Source organism: Ornithodoros turicata, chromosome 1 (assembly GCF_037126465.1).
Source record: "Ornithodoros turicata isolate Travis chromosome 1, ASM3712646v1, whole genome shotgun sequence".
NCBI classification, from domain to species: domain Eukaryota; kingdom Metazoa; phylum Arthropoda; class Arachnida; order Ixodida; family Argasidae; genus Ornithodoros; species Ornithodoros turicata.
Genome location: NC_088201.1, coordinates 208316082 through 208335474, shown reverse-complemented (window position 1 = coordinate 208335474; position 19393 = coordinate 208316082). Strand labels below are relative to the sequence as shown.

Sequence of the window (19393 nt, the reverse complement as noted above, 5' to 3'; positions counted from 1 at the left end):
CATTTTAGAGGTGCTGCGTACCGAACGATCCATATAGACGCTGTGTGTGTCGCATAACATCTTCGTCTATTGCTGATAATTTGCCTTTCGCCATATTTTAAGTGATTTTGACGGGAGACATCCAACGCCGTTGTTGTCCAAACCGAAACCATGCACCCACGTGGTCCGGCGGGGTGTGTCCTCCTCGTCGTTCACAGTTGGCTGGGAGGATTGGATGGCGATGACGTAAGCCCACTTCGAAGGCATATATCCAGCGGTCACGCCCTGTTATTTTTGTCTGATAACTGCGCCCCCGTTGTACTGAATACAGTTAAAAGTCGATGTGTGTACGATAGTGATGGATCATGAGAACGGTTTCCTGCAGAGTACTCGGAATTCTCGAAAATCATTTCATGGTCCCTTAAAAAAAAAAAGTAAAGCTTCGTTTTTCTTTTTCTTTTTGTTTGTTCCTTTTTTAGTCTTGGTGCACTGTAGCTGGGACACCCTATAGCTGGGGTTCCGCCTTTTCGGCTTTAATCGAAAAACACCGAAAAACATACGCCGGGTAAATTTTCTCTCATTCTGTTTTAATATAAAAACACCGAATACAGAGGGACATTCCAGGAACTATGACAGAGATAAATTGCTGCACATTCCCAGCAAGTTGCTGATGCAGATCAGAAAACCATACAGAAATACGATGGTTGTGAAAAATGTCCGTCTAACCTTTTCGTCAGCCGTAAAACGCCGCCGCAGCGAACAACGCCATGTTGGACGATCGTCGTGCGGAAATTACATTGGGATTTCTGTTCGACGATAACTGTCGGGTGCACCGTATACACGCCAGGGAAAAACATCGAAGAACCCCGATTTCGTGAATAAACATCGAAAAACGTACGCGGAAACCGCCGAAAAATAAAAACCGGAAACGCGGAACACTACCTATAATACTATATTGCGTAATACTAGGAAAGAAATCGCATTAGCGAGTTAGCATACGTGCATTCGTGGTTACATTTCTTTTCCTTTATTTCACATCGAGCTCGTTTCCCTCCCGAAAAAGAAAGTTTGTCGAAGCACCATGAGTTCACGAAGAACCAAGGCAGTTTTCGGAGAACTGGCGGTACGTCTCAGGGTTCGGCTTCCTTTTCGCTTCCCTTTCGAAGATTTCCTTGCAACACGTATCGAAGGAAGCCGTTAGGGCAGTTCTGTTAGCGACCAAGAGGACGATTTCTGCGATATGACCAGGAAGAATGTAAATAAATTATGTAACATATCGTAATGAAAGGCGCGTTTCGAGACATAACTTAACACTGGGTAAATGCCGTACGTACCAGAACATAAATCTGCACATTCCTATGCTGTCATGATTAGCTTATCAGTATCACAGTTATGGTGTCTTCGATTGGTCGTCCGATAGCCGGAGCTGAAGCTGGTCAGAGCGCATCTCACTCCAGCTCCGATCCGGGTGAACCGTGCAGAAGGTGAACGCGACAAGTTCGAAGTGGGGAGCGGAGACGGAATGTTGACGCACGTGACTGCCAGTGTTTTCCCTGGTATAATCAAAACGACGATGACGAAAAACGCAGAACATGTCACACGTGGCCCAACAGAAACACTACTCAGCGGAAGAATGCGCAGTCACGTGACCTGAACCCGAGCACATTTCGCAAACTCTCCGACGGCGTTGGCGAGAGCAGGTTGCTCTCGCGAGCACTCCGAATTGGAGGAAAGAGCTCCAAATGAATCAGTCGAATGCAATGAGAGTGCTCTGTTTCCACAAGTCGATGGAGAAACGTCAATCCAGAGCGCACTATAGAGCGATCGGGAGCAACCAGTCGAAGATGCCATTAATCTTCACACTGCAGGACAAAAAAGAGACAACAACAACAGTAGGGAGGCGACTGCGTGACAAACTGCTTGATAGAGAATGCCCATTGCCACGAGTGATAGGGTCGTCGCTTCTGATTCGTAGAGTGAGAGGGGCGTACGCCTTTTTGTGGCAATTCGGCGATATGGTAATCGCCTCATAAAGGCGTACGCCTCCCTCTCTCCTTGAATCAAAAAGCGATAACCCATTTTTAGCGGCAGTGGTTCCCAAGCAGCACAATGTACTGAAAGTGGAGTGTAATAGGGGTGGACGGGTAGGTGGAAGGCCTTGAACACGCTCTTGCAACTAAAGAACATTGACAAAACACATACCGTCCACCCCTATTGCACTCGACTTTCGGTACATTGTGCTGCTTGGGTTTTGCGTACTGCGTGCTATGCTGCGAAGCTCTGTTTTTGCTGCTCTGACACTCTGGTTGACAACATACATGGATTATCGGACAACAGCCATACACCATTCTCTATCACACAGCGAGCATTATGTTAGCCATCTGAACTGAAAGTGCAAGGAACACGGACAAAGAACGGAGAAACAGACAGGACGGGGATGTGAACCCATCTATCGAGATTGCCATATCATCGCAAGACACAAGACTAAACGAACGAGGGAAATAATAGAAGCAGAAAATATAAATAGCCATCAAGATGTATGCGTAAGGAACTGTTGTGACCAGGTCCCCCAAGGTCGCCATTTTCCCATGTATTTGTTCCTATCCCGATGCGTGCAATGCCGGAGGCCGCCCTTAGATACCCCATTGTTACCAGACGTTGGCTTGCGTTTGATTGTAGCGCGCTAAAGATCCAGTTGAAGCACAGTCCAAGCCAGGTCAAGTCACCGAAGGAGAAATGGACGACTGCGCCTGCGGCGCCAGTGGCGGCGCCTGGTACGACAGGTACGCTATGTGATGCACGCAGCCGTGCACTAGATCCTTCCGATCGCTCAACACGTTTAAAAATGGGACCAAAAAGTGAAACACGACACAGAAAGTTGTTATACGCGTTTTATTTGGACATATAAAGGCTAGATTCATTCGCAGAAACAACAAAAACATTTTGCCGCTAAACTTAGCGCGCTGAAGTGATTCGGAACGGCAACAGTGGGGTATCTAGTGGCGGCCTTCTTAGTTGTACGCTTTTCCGAGGTGAGTTGGGGGGACCTGGTTGTGACTCCACATCGCTAAAATGGTCATCCAAGCTACAGAACAGTCCCTCTTCGCCTTATTGGGCATCCCGAGCTACCCGGGCGGACATTTTCCCTCCGATCAGCGGATTTCCTCCACTCTCTGAAGAAAAAGGAAAACGAGGACAGCTTCCCGGAATCCCTCACGGTCACCAACCCCTTTCCCACGGCGCACCGGCTATTTAAGCGGGCAGCTGTAGCCCATTTGTTGTCTTCGTCTGTACATTATGTAGATATACACGTCGTCTCTCTCGTCAACCGGCCTCTGCCTCGATTTGTCTACCGTGTGGGGATCTAGCCACCTACCCCCTCAGCGGCTCGCAACAGAACGGATCTTCCTGAGAACCGGTGCGCCCAGAAAGTGACACGTGTGGTGTGAAGGCGGTTTCTTCTCTTTTTTGCTCATTTTCTTCAATAAACTGAGTTGGAAGTTAGCGCCCGTCCTATCTGTTTCTCCGTTCCTTGCGCTTTCAGTTCAGATGTCTCATTACCAACTAGCCCAAGACTCAACCCTTCTTATGTTAGCCGTCTTTGAACCTCAACTGGAGATGGTACCGGTGTGGTGCAGAAACAAGATGGCGCTCCCGCTCTCCCTTGGACCTCAGTGTCGATACTCTGAAGCGAAGCTTATTTACAGATTCCAAGGGTGTCCCAGTGGCTTCAAGTAGGCAGTGGAGGACGCGTCGCTCAGTGAAATACTTTTGACAGTCGATGAGACTGTGTCTGCAGACCACTTGGAGTATTACAGAAAGGGTGTTCCTATAACCAAGCTTGTGGTGGAAATATGGGGTGAACGCGACGTTCAAACGAAGTCGACGGACGATAGGCGTAATGGTCCGACGAAGGGTAGACGGCAAGTTATGAAGGACGGTGGACCCTTAAAGGTACTGTGAAGCAGCAGGTGTACAATTTTATACTGCTGGCTAATTTGAATGCCTGTGCATGTGAACGCCAAAAATTTCGTTCAAATCCACCTCATAGTCTTTTTTTTTAGAAAATTAAGGCTCAATATTACGGGAAACTCTGTGTATAAGACCCGACACGAACTCCGCAGCTCCCGCCATGTAGGGCGGCGGATGTAAACATGCCAATAAGAATGCAGCGTACAGCGACACCTGTGGACCGCTACCATCACCACACCGGCTTGCCGGACGTGGTGCATTTTTGCGTAGGTGGCTCTCATTGTGGTTCTATTGGCAGTTTGTTACTCATTTCCACGATGCACAAATGTTCTTGCATTTTGGAGAATATGTATCAGGAACTATCTCTTTTGAACTAGCTTTTCAAAGGAAGTTCATGAAGCCGGCTACTTAGCCCATGGCTAAGCCGATAGAGAGTTTGGGACATGTAACACTGTTGCTTGACGAAGAGGTGATTGTTTCCCACCAGCCATCGCCCTGCGTTTTTTTCACCGCAATTTCAGTCATGATTAAAATATTTAGAATTTTCTGTCGCACATAAAATTTGCAGTGTGGGTTTCTTTCGGAATAAGCTTTCAAAAGCTGCTTCCAATATTAACAGCTTGCCTGCTGCTTTACAGTACCTTTAAAGGGAGACTTCGCAAGGATTCGAAAAAAAAAAAAAAAAAATAGGTGAGCATCATACCGAGCACAGACCGCTCCCTTGATACCGAATACAACATTCGCATTGATTTTGTGCCAGTAATTCGTAAATGATTATGATTATTTCCAAACCGAAACCAAAATGCAAAGCGCGCATCGGTTCGCCCGGAAGGAGATACTGTGACGTCACCCTGCACTGTCGTCTGCTACGAAGCTTGCATTCTTCCATGCCGGACGACGTCAGCAGTGTTGCTTTCAGCGCCCTCGTGCTTCACAGAGGCGAAGCGCTCACTTCGTAATAATTTGTTCCAGTAAAATCTGCGCACTTAGGGAACGCGGTATTTCCTATGTGTGTTCCCGACACCCCAACGGTTACTGCTATGTCACAATCTTTGTGGTGATTTTGTTTGCGGAGTCTCACTTTAATCTCGGTACAAATTTAACCGGCGTTGGTGAAACCGTGGCTTACCGATTTCAAACGAAGTTTAGACACCCATTCGGGTAATGTTCTCACCTTCCTCATCTGGTGAAGCGACTACACCGCAGGTAGAGTTATCGGTGTACAGTACAGGACAGGAACCTAGAAGAAAGAACATACGAGTGCCGCATAGCTCAGTGAACTGCTTCCTGGCGTAGCAGACCACACTATGCTAAAAAAATACTCACTCTCTTCAGCACCAACCATCACGAACTGGTTGCCCTCCGCAATAACGATTGTTGCAACTCTGGAAGGCAATACGACCCACACTGACTGACCCGCATACACTCAGCAGGGTATTTGAGCAACTGAAGCTGCAGAACAGGGAACCCCGTATTGCGGAAAATGTCGTAAATGAGCACAGTTGACCATTTTGTCAAGTGATCAAAACTGCATGGTGAAAAAAAAAAAAAAAGAAAAACAGTGGTGTGCCACTTACGTCTTTTCTCCATTACCGACGAGGAATGTCCCCGTGTGATTCATTTCGTCGGTTTGATTGAACTCCATGTGTATGCAGTTTGAAGACCCGCTGACAGTTGATTGGAACACATAGAAGCGGTCTTTCGCTATTGCCTTTGCCATCTGTTCGAGGGAGGACATTTTAATCGCTTGGTTTGCAGCTTTCCAAAAGCTCTTGAGAAAGAATAAATACGAGATCATAAATTTTCAGGGACAAAAAAACATCGCCTCATTATCTGACAAACCGGTATTTTTTTATTGCAACTCAACGTACCTTAAACGGAGACTCCACACCGGAGACGCACTGTTGAGGCAACAGTGCGACATCAATCCATACCGTATGGCGTTTCAGTGGACACAGTTTCTCATCCCCCAGGGGGCGCCGATAATTAGAAAACGAATATTTTTCTTGGAATGATTCAGCGCTTCTACGGAAATGCTGTCCAGCAACACTGGACTTCACCTCAGCGGTATTCTTCGCGTGCGCCCTTTTCTAGGGTTCTGTTCTATATAGAGACGCAAAATTTTCGGAAATTTTGATTCGCCCCAAGAAAAACACGTCTTTTTTTTTTTCGGGTCTTTTCCTTGGAATCTTGGAAATAAAGCGCAAAAAGGTCCGATGATTCTCTGAAAGGAGAACCAGGAAGATAGCCGCGGCGGGACGCGTGATACCCACGAGGTAAAGCGCATGCGTGTCATACCCGTCTCTCCTAACTAATCGTATCGGGTGTATGCTATTTGTGTCAACCTATTTGTCCGCCATTTATAATCCCCTTCTGCAGGAGTGAAAGACGAACTTTTGTGGAGCTCGGACATGTGTTTGAATGCCACGGTCATTCACAGCCCCAGTGCCGAGCGGGAATATAAACATTATTGTTTCTCGTCCCAGTGTCACAGCAGTGGCTCGTTTCATGTGCCTTTCGTTTCACCCGAAAATTCCCCGATGGCGTATCGGACAGAGATCGAAGAGCCCGATTTCTCACCGAGTTCTCTCCTGTAAATAGCACCCGATTTTTATCCCCCCCCCACCCCTCGAATTTGAAAAATCATAAAACCCGAAAACGAAGAACCTGAGGTGTACTCAAGCGGTTCCCGAAAACTCTCTATAGAGAGGTGAAAACTCTCTATAGAGAGTTTTCACCTACGTCACGTCGTGACGCGGCATGCTCGTGAGCTCCTCCCACTGATGGTCACTTTTCGTGCTAGCGGCAGTGAAAGATGACAAACTGCGCCATTTTTCAATGCGGCAACCATATAGTCTTTCTAAAAGACAATGCGGGAACGATGAATGACGAATGTGTCTTCGCCATGAATGAAGGGTGCGGACACTAACGGATCTCAAGAGCACCGTTCAAGGCTTCGTTTTTGAGCAAATGCTGGAGAATCTGCGCAGCTGCACCCGGTCAGGAAAAAAGCATAACGGTTCTTTGAAAACCCTTTCAATGGTGAAAATGTGGACAGCAGTAGAACTTCTTTAAAAAAAAATGGCAGCGAGCGCGTCTTCAAGTTCACTCCGGTCTGCTGAAACTCGTGATAGTGTTCTCTCCTGATACGGTCGGTTCGAATTCACCGTCGAATTCATTGATACGGAGCTGCCAGATCCGGTTTGTTAAAACTCTCTATTCGTCAGCGAGTGGAATTGTGGGTACTATAGGCTTTTCAGGAATGACGTTTTACCTCCCATGCCACTTGGTCCTTTGCCTCAGGTTGACAGGCTGGAGGCGTGGCACTGTCCACAGCAGCATAGAGTCCAAGAGAGAGCAGGACGACTATGGAGCACATCTTTCCGCTTTGTGTATTGTTTCTCCGAGATTCTCCGAAATGGTATTACGGTTATGTATGCAATGGGTGGTATTTATATGCTAACTAAACATACGTCAAACATCTGGAGAAGTTGCAATTGTTTCAAGAAACAATCTCCGTCTTCCCGGAATTCAAGGAGTTTCCTGCTGCTTTACTGTTGTTTTTTTAGTGATATACACGTTTCTTCTGTGGCAGTGATGTTAGAACAATCAAAGTTACATGTCAGACATGCAAAGCGCTCCTTTGTTGGTAACCTTTTCCTTTCTATTCCATTTCACTTATGCACGTGCTACATTGCCACGAAGGTCGTGGCGCTAATGAAATCTGCGCAGTTCCTGACGCCCCAAAGTCCACGGATATGCCGCAACCTTTGTGGTGTTTTCGTTGCGGAGTCTCGAAAACTTTGCCACATTAAAATATATTTTTGTACATGATGGCAATTGATGTTCTGAATCTGGAACACCTAGAAAGAACAAGTACATACAAGGCTTCAAGTCCTACAGCTGGGTAACCTTTTCAGTGACTTCCTTCTTTCATCATTTTTTTTTTTTCATTTCGCGGGTTTTCTTTTTAGGCGACTGCATCGGCAGCTGGTATACAATTTTCGACTGCTGGCTCACTTGACAACCAGTATGATCGGTGATCAGGTGATGATACGTCACAAATTTCGTTGGAATCCATCTCGTAGTTTCTTTAGAAAAGTTAGAAGCTTTAGCATTACGGACAACCCTGTGTAGAAGAGACACGATACGAGCTCCCTCGCCATGTACGGCGTCGAACGTAAACACGCCACTAACAATGGGAGTACAACGACATTTGTGGACCGCTACCATCACCACGCCGGTTCACCGGTCGCAGTGTGTTTTTACGTAGGTCGCTCTCATGGTGATTCTGCTGAGAGTTCTGATACCCATTTCCACGATATATACCAACGTTCTTGCATCTTAACAGAGTATTTGCTAGGAAGTATCTGTTCTGAACAAACTTTTCAATGAAGGTTCACGAAGCCCAAAACTTAGTCCATGACTTAGCCGATAGGCGGTTGGGGAACATGTAACACTGTTGCTTGACGAATGGGCGAATGTTTCCCACCAGTTGTCGCCACGCTTCTTTTCACCGCAATTTCAGGCGTGATTAAAAAAGTATCTAGGTTTTTTGTTACAAATAAAATTTCCAGTGTGGGTTTTCATTCGGAATAAGCTTTCAAATGCAGCTGCCGATATTAGCAGCTTACTTGTTGGTTTACAGTACCTTTAAATATAAATATAAATGTGCTTTGTGTTTAGCTTCCAGCGCACGTCAAATAACCCCGAGGTGGGTAACATTAATCCACAAACTGACCGCTGTGGCGTCGCTCATTATCACAGCTGTCTCGCGACGTAAATTTACCAATTATCAATTATCGTTCTAGGCCAGGGGTCGGGAACCTCTACAGTTCCATGGGCCATATTTTACCCCCCCCCCCCCTCTCGTCGACTTTTTTCCAGGGGACACAGATGAGATTCGAACCCATTCTAAAATAAGTCTAAATTAGCCTGCCGAAATTATTCATCTCTGTTGAATCACAAGCTGACCATTCCACAAGTGCAACTAATACTGTAAGCTTGCTTGTTACGCTCACAAAGTTATGGTTTATAGAATACGACGAACACTTTTCGTTAATTTTAAGCGCGGGAAAGGCAACACAGAGAGAGCACTTTTGCTTAAGAAATTCGCCCGGCTAAACACCGGGATTTTCGTACTGCGCTCGGTCTCCGCCAGGCCGCAGCTGGAGCGCAGCTGGGCCGCGGGTTCCCGATACCCTGTTCTAAGCTGAAAAAAATAAAAAAAAATAAAAAATGGTGCGTATTTCTTTCTCTCGAGTATTCTCTCTCGTCAGCGAATACTTGGGTGGTGCCTTTATCGAGGCGCTGTACAGCACACCAATTGACACATCGGAAGTTAAAGCAACCTTTTAAAAGTGAGCTCATTAATTTTATCTACGAGACACGACTGCGTAACATGCAAAGGGCTGTCATTCGGAGAAAGCGCTTCGTTGTTTTATTTTTCTTCTCTATTTCTTTATTTCGTTTTAAATCTTGGTGCATGGTAGCTGGGACACCCTGTATATTGTGTAATGCTGGGAAAGAAATCGCATTAGCGAGTGACCACGTACACTTCATGGTTACATTTCGTTTCCTTTATTTCACATCGTCGTTTCCGTCTGAAATACGAAAATCTGTCGCAACGCGATTATTTCGCGAAGATTCAAGACAGTCCTCGGAGAACTTGCCGTATGTAACGTTCTGTATCTTCATTGCTTCCCTGTTGAAGACTTCATTGCAACACATATTGTAGGAACCTGTTAGGGCAGTTCTGTTAGCGACCCAGAGGAGGATTTCTGCGAATAATGAAAACAAATTATGTAACATGTCGTAATGAAAATATAGAAAACGCCACAAACTCCGTTCAAATCCACCTCGTAGTTTTTTTATAGAAAATTTAGGGGATTTAATATTACGGGCAACCCTGTGTGTGAGACCCGACACTAATTCCGCTGTTCCCGCCATGGACGGCGGCGAACATAAACATGCCACGAACAATGGGAGCGTACAGCGACATCTGTGGACCGCTACCATCACCACGCCGGTTCGCCGGGCGCGGTGCATTTTTTACGTAGGTGACTCTCAAGGTGGTTCCGCTGACAGTTCTGTTACCCGTAGGTAGGTCGCTAACCCTCTATCGTTTTATGACATTATGAAACACTAGGTAAATTCCACATGCATCGGTACACGTGTTTCTATTCATATGCAGATTTGCTGTATGTGTATGCGTTATACAGGGTGTCTCAGTTAAATCCCCGTGCTAAATAACTTGGGAACGGGTGCACCTATCGAAGAACTTTCTGTTTTATAAGTATCTGTCCAATACCACCTACAAGCGACGCACTGTGTGCCACATCCCGAGCAGTCATGTTCGCTTGGTCAAAACGAAGCAATCACGCATGTCCGCGTGGCGCTTGTGATATTTCTGTCCCGCTAATGCCAGCTCTACACGTCACCACTGTACCGAACTCGGGAGGGGAAAATTGGGTGTTATTTTTAAACCCGTAATCCTGACTGAAATCGGGCAATACTAATATATTCGGGGTGTCATCGGTGTACTACGTTTTGCTTTCTGTCCAGCACGCCACCCGCAGTTAAAGTGCATACATTGGTAAAATACATATACCTCGCGATTTATAGGGGCTGGCATCGCATGTTGTAACACAGTGTCCTTCGCATATTTATTGTTGTACTCACACATCCGTATACATTACTACTAGATAATGCACGCGGTACGTGGTAAAACTTGATACGGGATTGAAATTCATGGAAAAATCGGGTTTAACCCGAATTTTTGCGATACTGACTCGGGAGGAAATGATCGGGGGGGACTCGTTTTAACCCGTAAATGTCAGAGCCCAGTTATACGGCAGGGTGGACACCCTGTATGAAAGCGTATGTAACTACTGGACAAATAATTACCTCAAATTCATTAATTAAGTTACAAAATTAGACGTCTTCGAGAAAATGCAGTATAGCTCAGTTGGGGTCAATCATCGTTTGAATCCACCCCCTTACTTAAATGGCCTGAAACTAGCACGTATACTTTGAGATAAAAATCAAACAAATTTTGATATACAACCGAAACCGCACACCCTTACCGCCGTATTCTTGAACGAGCCTCGACTCGAAACTCGACTCGAGCTGCTCCTCGAGGCCGGTTTTGCGCTTCATAAATCGACCTTGACTCGAAACGCTCCTCGAGTGGAGGAATTCCTCCGTGCATTCCTCGAAAATCTCGAGGTAACATCGGTGCTACCTCGAGAACGCTCCTCAACTCGAGTTTGGCTGTTGTCATGGCGGAAGACAGGTCGTTCGCTGCGTCCATCGACTGCGTTTTGTGCCACGATGGCCTTTAACTGGGTGCTGACAACATTACCAATGAGCGACAACGTTCAATAAGGGCTATCAAACTCCTTTTGACCATTTTGATGATCACGAGTTCCTCATATGGTATACGGTACCGCTTCATGAAGAAAACCGTACGAAGCCTTTTGGATACATTGCCAGTGGAGGAATATGTGTGCAATCGTGGGCTGCCTCTACCTCCTGTGCTACAGCTGCCCGTCGACATGTGATTTTATGGCGTTAGGACTTTTCGAACTGCCACGGGAGACATTGTGAATGTGTCAGAAACGACGCGGTGTGCCGTGTTGTGGAAAAACTCCCACACCTTCTCGCAAGCACACTTTTCAAGACAAGGTGTAATAAATTTTCCTTCTGTCGCGCTATTTAGCACAAAAAGGTGTGTTTGAAGGATGTTTTCACGCAAAAAGTGGTGCAAAAAAAAGAAACAGTGCATTGACTGGACATCTAAAAAAAAATAAACATCTGATCTGCCTCCTCAATGTTTTTCCGTAATCTTTATACGGTATCAAGCTGGCCCAACCCCTGCTCCAGTTATCACCGAAACGGCTCAACAAATCTTCCATTCATGTTTTTTTTTTCTCTCGTTTTCTTTTGTTTTTGTTTTTGCAGTTGTTGTTTCAATAGTACGAATTCCGTTTGTTGGGTGGGATAACAGGCTCCACCGTTTAGGCAGAGCGCGATTGAGGGCCATAAAAGTTCGTACGACATGCTCGCGGTGACTCCCCAAGAATGGTCTCCCCGATTCTTTGCTCGGGATGTTGTTGTAAAATCTGTTTTGTTTGTTTGATTGTTTAGAGCTACCCTCAAGGCGTTGGGTAAACGTACCCATCCGCTAGCAAACAGTCATTGCAGCAACAGTGCTTGATTTGATTTGATTTGATTTGACTTTACTGGCGCAAGGATATCAAAGATCATGCTGCGCCGTATAATTTTGTTGAGTTACTCTACATTAGGTCCAGTTCAGTCAGGTATTTGCATTATCAGAGACTATGAATTTCCTATGCCCGTTGTCAGATCTGAGACAGTGTATGTTCTCATCATGCTGCAGAGCCCACATCATTGTGACACTGCGTAAGGACAACCCAGCTCGCTACCGGCCGAATGGTGCCAAACGTGTGGGCAGATCGCAGCAAAGTTAGTATGGGGTGATGTGTAATGTACATAGAAGATAATCTGTGGTTTAATAAATTATATGGTTGTGTGTGAATATAACATTTGCAACGAAAAGCCACGGAGCTTTGATGTACCACCAGGCGAGGGAGTCACCAATATTCCTCTGTTTCATTATGAAACTTCGGAGGTACATCTGGAGCAACAGTGCTCTATAGTATGAGTCGTCTAATAAATATTCTCAAACAACAGTCATTCACGCCACATATTGTAACATAATAGAAGAGTGACAAGCAGTGACATCATCTTTCATATTATTTGATACGAGGTGACCATGCCATTAAGCTAGCTAGCTCAGGTTAATGTAATAAATTTTCTTTATATATATTAAGCTAGCTGCTGCCGTTGTGGTTGTAATTGCCAGACCAGAAAACTAGGAAACCTATCAGTCTGTTTCCCTGTTCGAAACACCTGCACCCTTCTTCAAACACTTGCAGACCTTTGTGTTTGTATTTGTAATGCACGTTGGTCGAAATAAAGTAAATAATTACATTTATTTTTCATGCCATAAGTGTGTTTTAAGCACGATAGTTAACATTTTCGAGTGGTCCCGAAAGACGGCTGGGGACGAGACTACAGCTTTATTCGAGGACGGTTTCTCGAGGAGCGCCTTGGCGGAGGAATCCCCGAAGCGGGTTCATGAAACGCATGGGCTCTTCGAGTGGAGCAGCGCCACTTTCCTCCACTCGTTGGAGTCGAGGCGGAGCGTCGAGTCGAGGCTTGTTCAAGAATACGGCGGTTAGTGTGCAAAATGAAGGAAAGGTCGTTCGCGTCGAAGGGTCACGTGCTTTGTTGCGATCCAGTTGATTGGAGTAAACGCTGATCTGTCTCTCGGTCAGAGTCCGCTTTCCGGCCGATAAGATAAGGTAAGCCGAAAGTCATGTTGTCTTTTTGCGTAGTTCTGCTTTCGGTTCATTTGCACAGCAAAATTTGGGGATTTCTGTCCCAAAGTAGTTTCGGGATGTATATAAAAACAAACAGGGTGGATGGAAATCGCGATTGCATCGCATTTTCTCAAACACATCTAATCGCGAAGTTAATTAATGAGTTTTACACGATAAGTTTTTCCAATCGTTACATGCGGCTTGTCGCAGGGGTGTCCACCAGTCCGCATAACTCGCCTGCAAAACTGGCAAACCTTTTTTCATACAAATCTGTAGAAGTCTAAAAAAGCACACTGTATAGTAAGCACTTGTATTAAACGATGTTTACCAATCTTAAACAAAATTTAGACACTCGTTCGTATAAGATCCTCACCTTCCTCATCTGGTGAAGCGAATACACCGCAGGTACAGTTATCGGTGTACAGTACAGGATACGAACCTGGAACTAATAACGGACGAGTGCCACATAACTCAGTGAACCGTTTGGTGGCGTGGCAGACATGCGATGATACCGAAAAAACTCACACTCTTGTTGAGCGTTTACGATGAGCTGGTTGCCCTTCGCAGCAACGGTTGTTACAATTCTGGAAGGCAATAGGACCTACACTGACTGACCCACACTCTTAAAAATGAACTTGGCCACATAACAATCTCCTAGCCAACCATCATCCCGAATCACAACGTTCTCTCGCTTGATTGGTTGAAAATGGGAGGCGGAGCCTTTTTTGTACCTATTATGCTTTTTATTATTTTATTTACCTATTATACCTATTATGTGGTTTTTCCTGGGTTTTCCTCAGACGCTTTCAGACATATGTCGGCACAGTTCCCTTAGAAGTCGGCCCAGGACGCACATTTCCCCAGGGCGTGAGTCGTGACGTTGCCCACATACGTGAGGCCGACAACGGCAAGCCCTATCACCACCACCACCACCACCACCACCACCACCTATTATGCTGTACATAATGGGTACAAAATAAGTTCCGCCTCCGGTTTTCAACAAATCAGGTGCGAGAACGTTGGCATTCGTGATGATAGTTGGCCAGAGGCACGCTATGTGGTGAACATTGTTTCTTTATTTACTTCCACACTGAGTGCCCACAAACAGCTGTTTAGAGATTGATATCGGTGCACCATACATAAAGAAGAAGACAAGAGATACAAATGTAAAAATGCGAGCAAACAAGCTAATTCATGCGAACAAGTTAAACGCTACAGGGACGCAACATGCGCTTGAGAATGATGCTTGAATTGACATTAAAAATGACTAGGTGCTTGTTACCCGTGCCGTAAACATTAAAAGTCTTCTGCATCCTTGATATTGGGCAGCATTTGTCTAGAACAGTGGGATAAAAAGGACATACTTGCTTAAGAACATTACGTCGCGGGAAAGCCTCCTTCGCTGTAAGTAGTGAAATGCAAAGTCTGGATAGCATTAAAACCATACGTATAATAAAACCTACGATAGTAAAATCTACCAATCTAACAGACTTCCTTTGAACGCGTTGTAAGAGCAGACATACACTCTCTCTGACAGAAGTCAGACCAACTCTCACAGCAGAGCAATTGGCCCCAGGACGGCTCCCTTCACACTATACCTATGAATTGTGATTACGAAAAGAGCAATGGCATTTGAGCAACTGAAGCCCCACCAGAACAGTGCACCAAGTGTTGCGGAAGATGTCGTAAGGGAGCACCATTGACCATGTTGTCAAGTGGCTAAAAGTGAGAAAAAAAAATGGTATTCTACTTACGTGTCTGATCGGGTACGGATGACCAATGTTGCCGTGTGATTATTTTCGTCGGTTTGATTGACCTCGAAGCGTGTACAGTTTAGAGTCTGGCTGGTAGTTGTTTGGAACACATAGAAGGAGTCTTCCGCCATTGCCTTTACCATCTGTTCGGGAGTGCACATTTTCATCGCTTAGTTTACAGTTTCCGAAAAGCTCTTTAGAAAGAATGAATACGAGATCATAAATTTCCGAGGACGGAAAACGCGGCCTCATTATCTGACAAACCGTATTTTTTATTGCAACTCAACACACCTTAGAGGGACACTAAAGTGAACAAATTTATACTCCCGTGACAGGCACCGTTAGGAACGCAACGCAAAGTTAGCGGCATTCATCAGTCGCATCGTTGGTGCTGTAATGCACACACGTTCACAGTAAACAGCTCCTATGGTGTCTATTACAAATTTCCATCTTTTCCCATTTCTTTCGCTGTCACGAGAAAAAGTCTTTGCAAGAGCCATTGTCTGTTCCAACGTTGTTATAGGTTTAAACCAGGGATCGGAACCGGTATTTTTTTCGGTCCGGTTCGGGTTTAGCTCCGCTGAACCGAAATTATCAGCTTGAACCGGTTCAGGTATATCGGTTTGGTTCGGGTTCGGTTCAGGGAGAACATCACCCCACCCCCGCGCGACATTCGAACCGTTACTTTTTTCGGTCCCAGTTTAGCCGGTTCATGGGCAGTAATTTCGTAATTAAGAGAAAGTTGTGAGATAGCCGTTACTAGTGAGTCAAAGAAAGGTCGGTCAGTAGTACAATTATTTCACCTCTGAACCGATTCCCGAACCGGTAACCGTATGCATTTTTTTCGGTTCAGGTCCTGTTTGTCAGAAAATAGTTTTTTTTTTCGGTTTTCGGTTCGTGTTCAGGTTCAGTTCCGGTTCCGATCCCTGGTTTAAACTAAGCGAAGGTGTCCACCGTCGGCGCTCTTGCTAAATTCACGGGGTAGCAGTGATGGATTCGACTTACTTGGCAAGCAGCCATGTATTCCGTGGATGGCGTAATGGTTGTTCACAACGTTGCGTTTCTCAGAAATCTCATGGTGTATTAATATTTCTGATTCGTCCTTAGTCAGATTTAAGGTCGGGAAGTCGCCGTAGAAAATGTCGCAAAATACCACTGATGTCAATTTGGGATGCCGTGGTGACATAGAACTGTTCAAACGTTCCATTTCCCAGGCTGCACAATATCCTATTGGTAGAATATGCTCTAAACAAGGAAATAGTCATAACTGCCTATATATCATGCTGGTAGTCCCATACCATACCAAAGTAGTGCACAGAGTAGGCACAGTCATAGAAAAGTCAATTTATACCCGAAAAGAAGGCAATGGTCATAACAGGCCATAAATCGTGCAGGTAGTCCCATACTATCACATAGTAACGCATTGAGCAGTGATAGTTACAAAAATATCAATTTATAGTCAATTTATAGTCAATTTATAGTCAATAACAAGTAATAAGAAGTCAATAAGAACATGCGTAGGGAGTGACTTTTTCAGGTGAAATGGCGTTCTCAGATTCGGGAGCGGTAAATATGTAATTCGAGGAGAAATTGGGCGGTAAATATGTAATTCGAGGAGAAATTGGGCGATAATTATGCCTTCGGGTATTATCGGGTGCTTTTGTTTCTCCTCTTGCCTATTAAGTCCTCTCCATGTTTTTTCACATACCAGAGCTAGTCCCCGAAAGCATAGACAATGTTGACACCCACGGATGTATTTCTGGGAACGTCAGTGACCGGATTTCTTACATGTGTTGCACGTGGCGACCTTTGTTTCCCTTCAGTGGAAACGTCCCTTGAGAATTTCACAGTGACTGGAATACGGGTAGAAATTAGGTTTAACCCGAATTTGTCGGAGGTCGGTTCGGGGGAATAACCGTGCGGCATCGGGTTCGAAAAGGGCACTCCCTAAACGTAGGTGTGAGAGTACGCCTACTAATGTTCTTCGAAACAGTATTAATACAGAAACAGTAAAAAATAAGAAGAACATGTCTTTTTCCTGTTCCTAAGAAGAGATGGCGCTACACGAATATGGGTGGTAGTTCCCCTTCGGTTCCTGAAAACACTTTATCGCGAGTTCTCTGGTCGGTTCTTTGCGATTGGAACACGCTCTGATCGACCGTATATGCACCGCGCCGGTTCCTGAAAAAAATACCTAATGATCCGCGACGGAACCGTGGGGACTAGGTTCTGTTGGAATGACGTTTTACCTCCCATGCCACTTGATCCTTTGCCTCAGGTCCGCAACAGGTTGTTGAAATGACACTCTCCGCAACAGCATAGAATCCAAAAGAGAACAGGATGACTGGGAGGTGCATCTTTCCGCTTTGCGATTAAGGGAGACTGTCTGAAATAGTATTGCGGATATGCATGCATCGGATGGGATTTATCCTTATTAAACGTACTAAAAACACCTGGGAAGCTGTAATTGTTTCGGGATGATATCACCGGCTTCCTGTCTTCCTAGAACACACGCGTTTGCCTGCTGTTTTCGTTTTGTTTTGCTGACATGCATGTTTCTTCTGTGGCAGTGATGTTAGATCAATCAAAGTTTCATGTCAGACATGCAAAGCGTTCCTTTGTTGGTGACCTTTTGTTATTTCTATTCAGTTTTGTTTTCGGCACGTGCTACGTTGGCACGGTGGCCGGGTCCTAAACTAGGCTCCGCGTATTAACTAGTGTAAATGTATACAATAAACGTATGTGATCGAATATGGTTAAAAATTGGGCTGTTCGGTGTAGCGTACTTTAAAAGCGATAAAACCCCCGTGCCGGGAAACAAGTCAAGAGACGACACAACACACAAGCACAGGCTGACGAACAAGGACTTTTTATTGTCAAACCTGCTACTTTTATATACTTTTGCGGGCGTTGTTGGTTCAGGATATAAAAGTAGCAGGTTTGACAATAATAAATCCTTGTTCGTCAGTCTGTGCTTGTGTGTTGTGTCGTCTCTTGACTTGTTTCCCGGCACGGGGGTCTTATCGCTTCTCAAGTGTGATCGAATAATAGACGAAACACAGTATTACTAATAGTCATGTCTCGCTTATCCGGACTTCAGATATCCGGAAAACTCGTTATCAGGACTATGTCACCGGGAACGAACCTGCTACCATAGGATTTTCCCTCGGTTATTTCGGGATTTGTTATCCCTATCCGGACAGCGAGTACGGGGAACGATCTCCCAGGACAAAGGTCATTCTGAATCACTTATCCGGAGAAGTGTCAACGTTCTCCGTCCCTGGCATGTGCTGTATTCGCACTACTCCGGAAAAGGGTCACATCTCACCGTTGCCATTCTGTATACTGTTTGACTCCCCTTTCTTCAGAGGTCACTCCCGTTTGGTGTGTGCGGACACACGATAAGCGGAAGAGGTGCCCTGTTCCGTATGTGAACCGTATGTGAACGTCGATGTCCAGGCAGTCCGAAAGCATCGTCTTTTTGGCCTATTCCAGAGATATCTGCAAAAAGACAAAAAACATGTATGCTGGACCAACTTTCTGTGGCATTACCGTTCTTTGAACAGCAGGGTGATACAGCGTGTGCCGTGGCTGTTACCAAGATTCTGTCACACGCGTGCCTACTAATTTCAAGCAGCTCACTTCGCATGAATTTCTGAAGTAACAACAACAACAACTAAATCATGACTATGGCCTGGGGTGATTCACCGCTTGAGAGCAGTACCCTACCCCATTACACGAGAAGCATGCGATGTGAAATATGAAAATGAAGTTATATGCAAGTACAACACGAACTCCCGTCCTCTGGTTGCGCAACGCTACACGTCGCACAAAAGGAAGAAGCACATGAAAGGGGCGCCAATGGTCCTTGAGATGCAGGGGAGGACCCTACAGCGTCTGGAGCAAGCCGGTAGCCAAGAGGAACTCCAAGAACATCAGAAGTCCTCGACGGTGTTGGACATGGCTCTGACATGGGCCAAGAATTGCAGCCAGGTTGAACGTCTGTCGGCTAGCACCACACAGCTGAGCACAGAGTTGCCGCCTCTCCGTTTCGTAGAGCTTACATTCTATTAGGACGTGCTCAATGTTCGCTACAACGCCACATTTGGAGCATAGGCAGCTGTCACAGTATCCGATTCGGCACTTGAATTGGGGAGTGAAGGCAACGAAGGCAACGAGTGAAGTAACGATCTTTTACTTGTTTCCTTTTCTGGACCTATTAAGAGGTCTCCCAAATTTTTCGGGTTTCCCGGGAAGTTTGCTTGGTTCGGTTATCCGGAA

The 19393-nt window shown here is 45.5% G+C and overlaps 3 protein-coding genes across 4 annotated transcripts in view; 1 reads left to right on the top strand and 2 right to left on the bottom strand.

Annotated features, from left to right (window-relative positions):
* Positions 1-19393, top strand: part of LOC135379009 (mucin-12-like) — a 546819-nt gene that overhangs the window by 266271 nt on the left and 261155 nt on the right. The window lies entirely within an intron of this gene.
* LOC135375869 (uncharacterized) lies at positions 991-7341 on the bottom strand. Its single transcript, XM_064608506.1, has 5 exons — positions 7226-7341; positions 5529-5671; positions 5278-5336; positions 5126-5191; positions 991-1212 (listed from the first exon to the last, which is right to left on the bottom strand). Exons 1-5 carry the CDS (start codon positions 7328-7330, stop codon positions 1067-1069), a joined length of 519 nt encoding a protein of 172 aa, XP_064464576.1. The 5' UTR covers positions 7331-7341; the 3' UTR covers positions 991-1066.
* On the bottom strand, positions 9522-17514 carry LOC135375857 (uncharacterized). Its single transcript, XM_064608502.1, has 5 exons — positions 17362-17514; positions 15113-15255; positions 13884-13942; positions 13732-13803; positions 9522-9731 (listed from the first exon to the last, which is right to left on the bottom strand). Exons 1-5 carry the CDS (start codon positions 17467-17469, stop codon positions 9532-9534), a joined length of 582 nt encoding a protein of 193 aa, XP_064464572.1. The 5' UTR covers positions 17470-17514; the 3' UTR covers positions 9522-9531.

Bases quoted from the DNA above. Each gene is read 5' to 3' on its own strand.
- LOC135375869 (XM_064608506.1), bottom strand. From the start codon at position 7,330: ATGTGCTCCATAGTCGTCCTGCTCTCTCTTGGACTCTATGCTGCTGTG. The intron at 5,672-7,225 runs GTAAAACGTCAT...TCCCTCGAACAG, and splicing joins AGGACCAAGTGGCATGGGAG to ATGGCAAAGGCAATAGCGAA. The intron at 5,192-5,277 runs GTGAGTATTTTT...TCTTTCTTCTAG, and splicing joins GATGGTTGGTGCTGAAGAGA to GTTCCTGTCCTGTACTGTAC.
- LOC135375857 (XM_064608502.1), bottom strand. From the start codon at position 17,469: ATGCACCTCCCAGTCATCCTGTTCTCTTTTGGATTCTATGCTGTTGCG. The intron at 15,256-17,361 runs GTAAAACGTCAT...ACTCCCGAACAG, and splicing joins AGGATCAAGTGGCATGGGAG to ATGGTAAAGGCAATGGCGGA. The intron at 9,732-13,731 runs GTGAGGATCTTA...CATTATTCGCAG, and splicing joins CGCTTCACCAGATGAGGAAG to AAATCCTCCTCTGGGTCGCT.